Raw genomic sequence first — 13,248 nt, forward strand, 5'->3', positions numbered from 1 at the left:
TTTGTTTTCAGATTATAGATGACAATGTGGTTACGACACATGCTGCTGGCCTTCTGCTGTAAAATTCAAAGGTATATGACTGTTTTGAATGAGGTCAGATTACCTGGATATACTGAATGACCAACTTAACTTAACCCCATTGAGAATCTTTGGGATGTGCTGGAGAAGGCTTTGTGCAGTGGTCAGACTCTCCCATCATCAATACAAGATCTTGGTGAAAAATGAATGCAACACTGGATGGAAATAAATCTGGATACAGTGCAGAAGCTTATTGAAAACAATGCCACAGCAAATGTGTGCTGTAATGAAAGCCAAAGGCGGTTCAATGAAATATTAGAGTGGGTGACCTTTTTTTTGTGGTGGTCACTTTTTTTTTTTTTTGGCCAGGCAGTGTATGTCGCTGAGGTCTGAATAAAATATGCTCTCATTCCACTACAAACAAGCAAGTTTATAGGACTACTAGCAGGTCTTTAAAATCAGCCTGTTTTTCTTTGGTCTTAACAAAGAAACTTGGATGGTACAGCGGCAGGGTTCCCACTTAATCATTTGGTGTTTCCAGGTTGTATTATTTGATATTGCAGTTGGACAACCCAACCCCCCTCAGTACCCTGATCTCAGCGTCATGAGGATCTGATTGTGGGATTACTTGATGAAAGGACAAATGACGGTCAAGCAGCCTAAATTCTCAGAAGAACTCCGACAAGTTTTCCAATATGCTGAAAAACCATGTACCTTGAAAACTGAGAAACCTCTAGAAAATCATCTCTTCTTTTCTCATGCTGCTCTCCTATCACCCTTGTTGTTTTCCTTATAAAGGCCTGAGTGGAAAACTGTTCAGTCAGGAGAAAAAGTATATTTCTATCAAGAAAGATGGTCTACACATAATTGATTTAATGTGCTATTATATTCTCAGAGGGAATTCCAGCTGCAGACCGATCTTTTTTGGCTTTCACTGGTTTTCTGTAGTTCGTCTTGAGTGTCCTGAGCTGCCTGATCTGTAGAGGGAGATGTTGTCTTGCTTGTTAGCATCTACAGTGTGTGTACCATATGCACCCTTTGTTAAGGGTAAATATGAATAATGGACAGACTTTAGCTCCCATTCATTTCCAAATGAGGAGTGAATAATGTCGCCTGGTTCCAAGTGGCACTCGTAACAGAGAACTGAAAAATATTTGTAATGCAAACTGCTGTATGTTCTTCAATTTTTTTAATGCTTTATCATTCATAGTTCACATCAAAGACAAATGTGAGGTAGCATATTTTATTGACATACACTGTACACATTAGTTAAATAAAAATCTAATTAAATAAATAAAAATGATTAAATGACATGGAGAAAACATACAGAACACAAAGTGACGACTTCACAGAATTAGTATTTGCACAATGTAAACAAAGCAGTCAGTAAAATATGCTCACGTACAGAAATGCTGTTTGTAAAAAATTACTTTACGCATTAATCTTGCCCTTGAGCTGGCACACTGTGTCCATGTTAAAAAAAAAAAAAAAGGCTAGTGTTTATGTTTGGGCCTTGTGTGCCCTTGTCTGAGGTACACGTAGGGAGACCGGGAGCCCATCTGGGAGTCTGTCCACCTACTGGGGTTATGATCCTCCATCCTCTCCTCTGCCTCTCCTTCTTGACTAGAAAACTCCACCTGATCTTCATCTGAATCTGTCCTCCCAGTGCTGCCCGCCCTGAGACGAGTCATTACTTGGCCCTCTGCCTCTGTCCTTTGAAGACCGGGGTGACACACGGTGCAGACCCTCAAAGGCTTAGTTGGATGAATGTGTTCGATCACTGCTCGCTTCTTGGAGCATGCACCGCAGACCACGAAGCCGCATTTCCGGCAGTGGTGTCGACGATGGGTTACAGAGAACTTGTGGGAGCAGCGCATGCAGACGGCAGAGACCTGATCGGGGATCCAGGTAACAGCCAAGGTTAAGCTGTGTCTGCCGCCTTTGCTCTGCAGTATTTGGTTCTGGCAATCCTTCATGCGATCAAACCAGGCTCGCTTCTCCTCATATGAGGCAGCACCCACATAGAAAGACTTGCGGGGTGCACGGATCAACCATTGGTTCCTCATTCCGGCACTATCCTCTAGGTCCACCAGCTGGATGTCCTCTGAAATAATGAAAGAGGTGGTACGTTAATGCATGGAATAAAGGTATGGAATAAGGTTTGGCAAAAGTATAGCACCTGAAATTTGTACAAACTCATCAGGACTTTACAGATTGTCCGTGAAAGACTGGTTAGAAGCAGTTGAACCCAGTTAACACTTTATTCTGCCACAACCTGCTTTTTGTCTGGAATTTTTGTCAGACGTTTTTTTTTTTTGTGTGTGTGTGTTATTGGAAAGCACATATCATGCTTACCCAGAGGGATGATCTGTTGGTTTTTGTGCCACCGGCCTCTCAGAATGATGCTGCCATACACTAGAACATCATTGAAGAGGAAAAAGACTTTAGGCTGTGGTCCCCGACGGCTCTGCTTCATCAGCATGCCCTCTCCAATGAGAACCCGTCCTGGCCGGGACAGGGGCTTCCCCGACGAACCGAATGAGTTTTCAACAGCGCGGATCCGCTCACTATTCTCCTGAGCAAATGTGTCCAGGTCCAACATGGTATTCTCGTATCTTGCGCCCAAATCAACAACAGGAGTCAGTTTTCAGCGTAGCAGTCTCTGCATGTGTGAGATCTTTTGTTTCTTGAAAAACAACCCCGTCGAAGTATTTATAGTTCTAGCTCTTGGTGACGTGAGAGGGCTTTCCAGAGAAGGTTTATGCAACACATTCTGCAAGAAGGGGGTGGGAACTAAATTTGACTGAAAACATGACAGAAAAGTAGCAGCATTCGGAATAAAAGGACTTTCTGGGGTTACATAAAAATCTGTGTTTATGTGCTGATTGTAGACATTTCATTTGTCTTTTGACTGGGTTTATAAGTAAATCTATTTCCCCTTTGACAAGAAACAATAAACACTAAAGCTGACCTTCCAAGAGCTCTCGTGCCCCAAGCAGTGTTGTCAGACTGGTTGAGCAGCTCAGTCAAAAGCCACTGTGAGAAAAGCTGTCAAACCGTTATTTCCTGTCAATTCTTCTCTGTCATTAATTTAGTGTTTGTCATTTGGAAGCTGTCATTCAAGTTTATTCATTTATTGTTCTTTTCAGCAGCTGGCAGACGGTGGCTGTGTAAATGAACCCTAATTATTAGTCATTACATCTGATACTGCAGGTCTTCTTAGCAAGAACGTCAAAACACACTGCTTTCACATGGTACCTGTGAACTCGTGATTGCCACATAGGAAGTTACACAAATATTGCACTCGACAAAATCGCATGCAAATTCTGAGAACTTCGCTGCCAGACAACTGTCAGCATCTGTCAGTCATTGGGCGAGAGGCCCAGATGTAACGTAGGAAATGAGCAGGCATTATTTAGAACCCTTAGCTTTATATTGTCCATTAGCATTATGCTGGAGTTTGCTGTCCTTTTAGTTCTGATTTGGTCTCTGCCAACTGCTGAGATAAATATGATTCTTTAGATGTTATTCTGTTTAAAACAGTGTTGCAGCTGCAGGTGAAAAACAGGTGCTTAATAGTCAGAAATAACCAAAAACAGCAATTCTTAGGGGCACAAATCCAAAACAATGAAGTAAAAGAGGCCATAACTGCATCTTCAGAGAATGTTTCAGTTGTATCAGTCCTCCTCATGCATCTCCATTTTAGTATATTATTATTAGTATATTAATATTTAATTACATTCATTCATTAGATTCATGTACAGTTTTTCTCTGTTAAGTTAGGGGATTTTTTTTAATTCTTCCGTTGCCTAAACCAGATCTGCAAATGGACCTGCTTTAATCTTGAATGTGTTTTCAGTGTAAATGCGTCCGTTTCCTTCCACTACACAGACTTCCTCAACTGTTCTAAGACTTCATTTTCAGAGAAGCCGTTTCACTTCAGGGTAAACAAAAACTAAAACCAGTGTCTCCTGACTTTGCAAATTGGGGATTTCTAAAATACACCATGTCCCATTTCCTCAAGACACTTGTGACGGCACTGTACATTATCTGCAGACAGAAGCAGACATTGACGTAAAAACTGAGTTATATCATATTTGAACATCTGCAATAACACTGTAAACCAAGACAAGATGACATATTCATTTATTCATTCATCTAACCGCTTGGCCTGTGACACATGTATTTTTTTTCTCCAAAATGTGTCACAATGTTTTTCAGTGTTATAGCATAGGTTGTAATTGTTTACAATAAAAGGTGAAAAGCTTATCATGTATCTATTTTTTTTCTTTAAGACAAAGACACATGCAGTGTGACTTACTGTATACTTTTAGCTTCACTGAACAGATCCAAATCTGTATATCTGGATTCTGCAGTCTCAGTCTACATCACTAATCTGAACTAAGTGAGACATATGAATGCAAGCCTCTTTAATGGAACTATACAGTTGTTAAATAAGAACACTATATGCCTCGGTCAGTAAGAGAACTGTGTGAAACCACAGATCAGCACTTTGCACACTTGGTTTGAAAACTTCTCTCACTAACAGGATTACATAAGACAGTTACAGGAACAGGGTGTAAGAAGAATAACAGCCGCAGAAGGAGAAGTTCCACTAAGCATGAATACCGTATTTGTTTTCAGATAATAGATGACAATGTGGTTACAACACACGCTGCTGGCCTTCTGCTGTAAATCTTAAAATTCACAGGTATGTGACTGTTTTGAATGAGGTCAGCTGACTACCTGAATATACTGAATGACCAGGTTATTCCATCAATGGATATTTTCTTCCCTGATGGCACAGGCATATTCCATGATGACAATGCCAGGATTCATGGGGCTCAAATTGTGAAAGAGTGGTTCAGGGAGCATGAGACATCATTTTCACACATGGATTGGCCACCACAGAGTCCAGACCTTAACCCCATTGAGAATCTTTGGGATGTGCTGGAGAAGGCTTTGTGCAGTGGTCAGACTCTCCCATCATCAATACAAGATCTTGATGAAAAATGAATGCAACACTGGATGGAAATAAATCTGGTGACATTGCAGAAGCTTACTGAAACAATGCCACAGAGAATGTGTGCTGTAATCAAAGCTAAAGGCGGTCCAATTAAATATTAGAGTGTGTGACCTTTTTTTTTTTTTGGCCGGGCAGTGTATGTCGCTGAGGTCTGAATAAAAAATGCTCTAATTCCACTATAAACAAGCAAGTTTATAGGACTACTAAACAAATTACACATACAGTATATGCTCTACAGAAATTATGTACAGCAAAATTATGTTTTTGTTTGTGACATTTTGAGAAATACAAAACTGTGTTTCCATTATTTCTTTACACAAACTTCAGAGTTTCATTCTGTCCCAAGCAAAAATTAACAAAAACAGTTTAAATATTGTAAAAGTATAATATAATCTACATATCTAAGCATGTCCAGAAAGTTAAAGGCATTGGAAACTAGGAAACACCAAGATCAATTAGGAGAAATTATTAGGTTTTGTAACCCTCTCTACTAAATAGTAGACAACATATAACTAAAACATTGCTTAGAAAAGAAAAATGCAACTATGGGTAGTGCATCTTCGTAGCCTTCTCACAGAGAGACTATTGTTGTAACACATCACCTCCAGGATTGATACAGCAGTTGTAACATAACAGCAGCAACCTTCAAGAGGGAGCCCCAGGCACTCCCACTGGCTTTTAACTAAGCCCTCACATGCAGCATACACCTGCAGCAAAAAAAACTAGGTGTCTGAACACTCATAATTCTGGATACTGCACTTCTTACCTTGTCAGCATCTCTCTATTACCAAGCTGACAGGCAAAAACTCCTGAAACACATGACATTATATACCCAACTTTTTCCACAGGCTTAGTGCTCACAATAGCAAATTAGCTGAACTCAGGTGATAAAAAAAAAGTCTTCCCCCTCAAAATGACCTAATATCATGTGAGACAATCATACACATGTAGAAAAATCAACTGATCATCGTTGTTTCACTTCCTTTGGTGGCCAGTAGAAGAAGCAGATTCATGAAAACGTAATGTCTCTCTTGTTGAGGCAGCATTTGGAGGAGGCACCGTGTTGTCACAGGTCGATGGTCCCTCTCACTTTAAACTTCTTGGCGGAGCGTTCGCTGGCCCGCTGCTCAAACTTGCTTCCATAGATGTATGAGACGAAGCCATTGATCTCCACTGCAAACACACTGTTCCTCTTAGGGAGCACTGCCACACATGGTGAAAGGGAACAAATGTGTAAACGTGGTGAACAATTGAAGTGGCAATTATTATTATTTGTGATTTTTGTTAATCTGCTTTACCATGACATTCTAAAAAGGATTATACATTTTATATAGACATTTCTAAAAGCAATAGAAAATATATATATTTCTATATTACTATTCTACAGGGCTCATAATCCTGCTGAAAGAGGCCACAGCCATCAGGGAATACCGTTTCCATGAAAGGGTGCACATGGTAACATAACATCCATATTGATGGCGGGACCCAAGGTTTCCCAGCAGAACATTGACCAAATCATCACACTCCCTCTGCTGGCTTGCCTCCTTCCCATAGTGCACCCTGATGACATGTGTTCCCAAAGTAACAGACGCATCAGACCAACCACATGATTCATCATCAGCATTCTTCTGTTGCTCCGTGGTTGTATTCATGTTCACATGTCCACTGTATGCGCTTCTGGCAGTGGACAGGGGGCAGCATGGGACTGCCCTGAAGCCCCACACCCAACAGCCTGTGATGGACCGTGGATTCTGACACGATTCTATCAGAACCAGCATGAACTTTTACAGCAATCTGTCCTCCAGTAGCTAGTCTGTTGAATCAGACCACATGTTCATTTGCTGTCTAATACTATATATCCCAGCCACTGGCAGTTGCCATGATGACAAGACAATCGGTGTTAATTACTTCCACTGGACATAATGGAATGTCTCATTGGTGTATATCTAACTTGATTAGTAACATTGTAAAGATTTAATTACAAATGAGAATCATCAATACTTACCTTTTTAACACACACATACCCACATTTTAACAAATACGTCTAGTTGAATATTAATTTCACATACATCAAGCCATCTCACCTTTGAGTCTGTCTTCTTTGGTGATGATTTTGAAGACATGTTTGAACTCTTGCACTAGGATGCCTGTAGTCCCCACATATGATGGACACGTAGACCTGACCACTATGACATAACAGACAGTGAACAAAGAGTGAGGAAAGCTACAGTAGTGCTTGAGTTATCTCTGTGCTCATAGAAATGGCCTCATATGACGTTGACACTCATATCAAACATCCATCATGCTGTGGCAGCCTATACGGGGTGCTGGTAATGTTTCACAATAAAACGCTGATTGAGGGATATGATAAATTCTACATTAGTTTACATAATGAATTGGCACCACACACAGGTCAGAGTCGTGGCACATCTCCATTAGGCTGTGTGACATCCATAAATCCTCTCTTCATCTAGCTGTCACAAACACTATGACAACTATGATTTAAACTTCACAAATGAAAACTTTGGATGACGCTGCATGGTGGATTTAACTGTACACATCCTTGTTAAAACAGCATGTTTCTGTGATGCAAAAATAAAATAAAAGGCAAACCTACTCATTTCAGATTTTTTTAAAATATCCAAAATAACCTAATTGCGTAAGTGTGGCCACCCCCTAATACTTGAAGGTTACATAGACGCTAAATAAACTAACCTTATCCAATGTTTACATGCCATAAAACATCAGTGAGACAACACCCTTTAACACCCAATGTGGTTTAAAAAAAGTGCTTCTTGTGAAAAGGAAAATCATTTAAAAAATGCTATTAGCAGCCAGCCATGAGGCTAGAATTTTACTATGAAGGGGTGCAAAGGTCCTGGTGTTATTTTACATTGTTTCATTTTACATCACAAAAACCTGCTATTTTAACAGTATATTCACTCTAATTGACCCTTTTTGCTTCTTCAAAATTATTTGTGAACCCTACACAAATGAATTTATCTGATTTGGTTTAGATTCTGGCTACTAAATATTCTAAAGATATATCTGTCGGGAAGCTCACTCCAGTATCAAACCTGCAACACTTGATAGTTACTAACTACATACACTGTGACGTTAACTTTAGAGACAACTGAAATAACAACCTTTGATTATGGCACCATGGAAGTCTGCCTTCAGGAGCTTCTGCTGCACAAACTGTGGATTGCTGTAAAGACACAATACAAATGAACACACCATGAAAGTGAGAGGGACACATGAAATGTCGACTAAGATAGCCAATCAATGAGGAAGGGTATGCAACGCCAAACTGATTTACCTGCTTGGTCTCAATCCACCGCACAGGTCAACAATGTACTGTTTCCACAGTTCATGTAAAGGCAGGAACAGGTCGTATCTGCAATAAGAATGACAAAGACAGTGATACTGGGGAAATAAACAGGAACAGCATCACAATCAGTTTTGACTGCTGTTTGTGAGTCAAGTAATGGCATAATTTCAAGTTAAGGGGAACTACTGTTTTTTACAACTTGGACCTTATTTCTGGCCTAAAATACAGTCGCTTACTCACCTATATAACTTTTGTGTAATTGTATTCCTTTGGGAGATATTTAGATCAGCGTATATCCATATAGTGGGAGTGACTGGGGCATCGAAACACAGCCTCTAAATAACGCATTATGCCACGAAACTCGTTCATTTCACCACTATGCTAGTTTTTTACAACATGCATGAGGTTGTGGACGAACAATAGCAGTAGCAAATTACAGGTTAACAAGCCGACCATGGTGAGTGCGCGGCTCTCAGAGATGACATCATCCAGGTCAAAAGACATCATCCTGGGTCTGTAGGTCAATCTCCAGACCCCGGATGATGATAACAGGTAACTCCGGACTCAACGGGGAATAGCACTAGCATACGATAACAAAATATTGGTGAAATGAATGAGTTTCGCGGCAGATAATGCGTTATTTAGAGGCTGCGTTTCGGTGCCCCAGTCACTCCCACTACATGGATATACGCAGATCTAAATATCTCCCGAAGGAATACAAATTACACAAAAATTATATGGTTGAGTAAACGACCACGTTTTATGCCAGAAATAAGGCCCAGGTTGTAAAAAAACAGTAGTTCCCCTTTAAGTACAAAGTTTAACTAACCAATTTCTAGTGTTCAGAACCGTCCACACACACACAGAACTAAATAGATAATCGCATCGTGGCACATTTGGACAGTAGAAGAACTGTATGCCTCATCACTATTAAGCAGAATGTGAAGTTGGTCTACTTTCTCTGCCCAAATAAAATACTTTAATGTTTAACCAAATAAAAAAAGAACTTTCACATGGTGGTTGGAGGTGTAAACACTATTAACACAAGTAAGCTAATCAATGATAGCAGTGGCTCACTCCACCGAACTCAGCTAACGCTTCATTTATAATCGCGCCTCACTTCTACGGCACAACCAACCTCTGGTGCTCAGGTTTAATCTGGAAGATCTTCATCGCCCTCTTCTCCCGTGCATTTAGCCCCTTGGCTTTCTTGCTCTTCTTCTTCGTCTTGTCGTTCTTGGGCCTGCTGTAGTCTAGAATCACAGCCTTGTGGCTCAGCATGCTCTTCGGATCAAGACGCGAGGGCTGCTGAATGCTGTTCTTCAAGAAGGCTTCTGTGAAGGCCGCTGCTTTACGGCTGGTCTGAGACTGGAAATAAGTACATGACAGTGCAAACATGCAACCATTTGTGTATATAGGCATATGAATTGTCTATGAATTGCTTTATTTATAAAAAGTCAGAAGTCAATTTTCTAAATGTCTGGTTGACTGGTTGATTTTTCGATCATTAGAACAATCTTCTACTGATTATAGAAATCAGTAGAAGATTGTCCTACTGATTATAGAAATAACTAATAATACATTTCCTTTACACTTTGAGACAAACTGAATGAGAGCGTGCAGTACATTTTCACGGTTAGACTGCACATCACAGTGCATGTCCACTACTCACCTCAACACCTAGAAGCTTGACCAGCTCACCAGGAATAGCGGCTCGAACAAGAGCTTCTGTTAAAAGGAAACAAAGGGAAACTAATCATAGCCTAGCTACAAGGTACAGACCCACGGGGAAAACCCAGTTCCACTTAATTCTATGTATACAATACCAATGATAACCACAATGTTCTCAAGACATTTAACAGAACACAGAGCAGAGCTAAAATGGGAAAAACTATTTGTGATGCTTCATTGTTTTGATGCCACTGTCTTGTTCCTTTCTCAAACTGAGCCACAACTGGTGAGTTTATATTTGGACACAAATAGTTCCAGAGCCTGCGGCCGTTCAACCTGCTTGGGCTTCATGTTCAACATGTCTTGTATAACAACTAAGTAGTGCTGTATCAGGTAAATGTGAATAAGATCGGATGTTGAGAACACCTAAGAAAGCATCATAAACTAAATAAACACTCCACTGATCTGATCACGGCTTTATCGGTGCGTCTCAAGCGTTTCAGTCCAGTTTGATTTGGTGATGCCTGTTGTCATACGGTCACTAAAAATTTGAAGGCAGCAAAAGAAATGAATGCATTTAATAAAGAAAGCAGGCAATAAATGGCAAATGTCGATGTTTCGATGTGAAACACAAACTGCAGTAACACAAATCCACAATGTCAGACCCTTCTGTAGAGCGTGCAGATATTAAATCATGGTCACAGCGCCCTCTACAGGCAACATACGGGTACAGGCCTTGCATGTGGTAGGTGGCTGGGTGCAGGAAGCCAAACTATTGAAATGGTTTGTAGTGTTTGTGTGGGTCATTTGTACAGTGCTCTAAGAACTTTCTACAATTCTGCATAAAAATGACTCAAATCATCTGTGGATTTTCATCCAATTAAACAAATAAAACTGAAACATTATACTTATATACACTGCCTATACAAAAAAGAAAGTCGCCACCAAACAAAAAGGTCACACACTCTAATATTTCGTTGGACCGCCTTTCGCTTTGATTACAGCACACATTCACTGTGGCATTGTTTCAATAAGCTTCTGCAATGTCACCAGATTTATTTCCATCCAGTGTTGCATTAATTTTTGTTGTTAACCATAGTGTTGCTAAACGTACACCTGACCAACTGCAGCAGCACCAGATCATAGCACTGCCCCCACAGGCTTGTACAGTAGACACTAGGCATGATGGGTGCATCACTTCATCTGCCTCTCTTCTTACCCTGATGCCCCCATCACTCTGGAACAGGGTAAATCTGGACTCATCAGACCACATGACCTTCTTCCATTGATCCAGAGTCTAATCTTTATGCTCCTTAGCAAACTGAAGCCTTTTTTTCCCAGTTAGCCTCACTTTTCAGTTAGTACCTCTGGGATTACAAGTTAATTTAAAAGACCAAATTAGAGTCAGTGCCCCCGTTGAGAAAGAAAGAAATAAATTTAGGGAGTGAATGGACAAAGGTGCTTCCTAAGGACCTCAGAAAAAGAGTTGTTGTTGATCATCAGGCTGTAAAAGGTTCCAAAACCATCTCTACAGAGTTTGGAATCCACAGTCAGATTGAGAACAAATGGACGAGATTTAGGACGACTGTAGCCCTCCACAGGAGTGGTCAATCAACAAAGATCACTCCAGAAGCAAGACACATAACAGGCTGAGAGGTCACAAACAAACCTAGGGTAACTTCTAAGCAACTAAATGCCTCTCTCTGCAGTGTGCTTAACATCCCACGGACTAGCCAGAAGACTATTGGGAAAAAGTGTAAATAAAAAGCTGAAACAAGATTTGGATGTACAATCTGGATGACTGAGAACCTTCACAGACATACTGGGAAAAGTATCGTGGACAGATGAGACCAAAGAAGAATTATTGGGTTTAACTGAGAGGCTCATGTCTGGAGACTAAACAATACTGCATCAGCATTAGAACCTCATCCCATCCATGAAACATAAGGGTGTCCTTGTTTGGGCCTGTTTGCTGCATCTGGGCCAGGACGTCTTGCCATCATTGATGGACCAATTCTGAATTATACCAGTGAATTCTAAGAGAAAATATCAGGATGAGCAAGCACAAAGAAAAAAAACTAATACTTTTCTGTTACTTTACTTTAGTTATGAAATCTTAATTGAAGATTACTCATTTTGTCCCCAACTCCGGCCAGGTGCCATTATTCAGCTGATGCGTCAATGGTAGCACTTTCTCTTTCCTTCCATTACACTGGACTTACAATAACATATTATTTACTTGGATTATTTAATGTGTTAAGTCTAACATACAAGCCTCTGCGGACTTCAAAATAAGAAGTTGGATTTCTCATTTACAACATAGTATTTCGGTGCTTCATCGTCTAAACGCCACCAGATGTCAATATAATACACGAGTTGGAAGAAGTAGACTATACTGCATTCATTGGTAGGGCAACAATGACTTGGGTGGATGTTATATAAATCATATTTACTGTTTGTCAGCAGTATACAGTGGCACTTGTTTTGAATCATGTATAATATAAGCTTTTTTGCTCACAGTAATGGGCTCTACAGTCTATGGTATAAATGCCCACAGTGTGCGATCTGAGTAGACCCGTTGAGGAAACATAAACCAAGTTTTAAAATGTACTTACCCTCCATCGTACTGTTTTTAGGAGTGTAGAAAAGCCTCTAAGGCTCCAGTAAGACAGAACAAGTAAAACACATGCGAATCCAAAACAACCTCTTCTTCCGCCTTCTTCTTCTTCTACTACTTCCTCGGGGTTTATAACATCAGTGACGGTGATTTACTGCCACCTCCCGGTCTGACAGTGGTTGGTGCCACTGCTGCCAGCAGGAGTCCTGTCTGTGTAGTAGAAAAATAACATTTCATTCAATTCAGCAGGTTCTGTAACTCATTATGATCATGTGAAAGTGAACATAAATGTCAGTGTTCACTGAGAAAGGCCAGAAAACAAAACCTTTATGCAGATATATTGAGATATACAGCGATCTGGCATAACATTGTGATCATAATATTGTGTAGGTCTCCCTTGTGCCTCCAAAACAGTTGCGAGTCATCAGAGAATGGACATGGGCCTTCTGAGGGTGTCCTGTGGTGTCTGGCAGCAGAATGTTGTTAGTGGGGGCCTTTGGGTCCTATGGGTTGAGGGGAGGTGCCTCTGTGCATCATCCCACAGATACTTGATCAGTTTGGGATCTAGTGAATTTGGAGGCCAGG

At 40.5% G+C, this 13,248-nt stretch overlaps 2 protein-coding genes across 2 annotated transcripts; both read right to left on the bottom strand.

Annotated features, from left to right (window-relative positions):
• Window positions 1–1,223: 1,223 nt before the first annotated feature.
• plekhf1 (pleckstrin homology domain containing, family F (with FYVE domain) member 1) lies at window positions 1,224–2,730 on the bottom strand. Its single transcript, XM_084541332.1, has 2 exons — window positions 2,374–2,730; window positions 1,224–2,122 (listed from the first exon to the last, which is right to left on the bottom strand). The coding sequence occupies exons 1-2, from the start codon at window positions 2,618–2,620 to the stop codon at window positions 1,512–1,514; spliced, it is 858 nt and encodes a 285-aa protein (XP_084397458.1). The 5' UTR covers window positions 2,621–2,730; the 3' UTR covers window positions 1,224–1,511.
• A 1,055-nt stretch (window positions 2,731–3,785) lies between these two features.
• On the bottom strand, window positions 3,786–12,952 carry pop4 (POP4 homolog, ribonuclease P/MRP subunit). The gene is made up of 7 exons (XM_084541524.1): window positions 12,662–12,952; window positions 10,048–10,103; window positions 9,514–9,743; window positions 8,364–8,441; window positions 8,191–8,252; window positions 7,129–7,230; window positions 3,786–6,247 (listed from the first exon to the last, which is right to left on the bottom strand). The coding sequence occupies exons 1-7, from the start codon at window positions 12,666–12,668 to the stop codon at window positions 6,111–6,113; spliced, it is 672 nt and encodes a 223-aa protein (XP_084397650.1). The 5' UTR covers window positions 12,669–12,952; the 3' UTR covers window positions 3,786–6,110.
• Between the last annotated feature and the right edge of the window lie 296 nt (window positions 12,953–13,248).

This window comes from Chelon labrosus (assembly GCF_963514085.1).
Source record: "Chelon labrosus genome assembly, chromosome: 3".
Lineage (NCBI taxonomy): Eukaryota > Metazoa > Chordata > Actinopteri > Mugiliformes > Mugilidae > Chelon > Chelon labrosus.

Excerpts from the sequence above, each read along its gene's own strand:
- plekhf1 (XM_084541332.1), bottom strand. The coding sequence starts at position 2,620 with ATGTTGGACCTGGACACATTTGCTCAGGAGAATAGTGAGCGGATCCGC. Across the intron at positions 2,123-2,373 it reads CCAACAGATCATCCCTCTGG|AGGACATCCAGCTGGTGGAC; the intron begins GTAAGCATGATA and ends TCATTATTTCAG.
- pop4 (XM_084541524.1), bottom strand. Across the intron at positions 9,744-10,047 it reads TCAAGCTTCTAGGTGTTGAG|TCTCAGACCAGCCGTAAAGC; the intron begins GTGAGTAGTGGA and ends ACTTATTTCCAG. Across the intron at positions 8,253-8,363 it reads GGTGGATTGAGACCAAGCAG|CAATCCACAGTTTGTGCAGC; the intron begins GTAAATCAGTTT and ends GTGTCTTTACAG.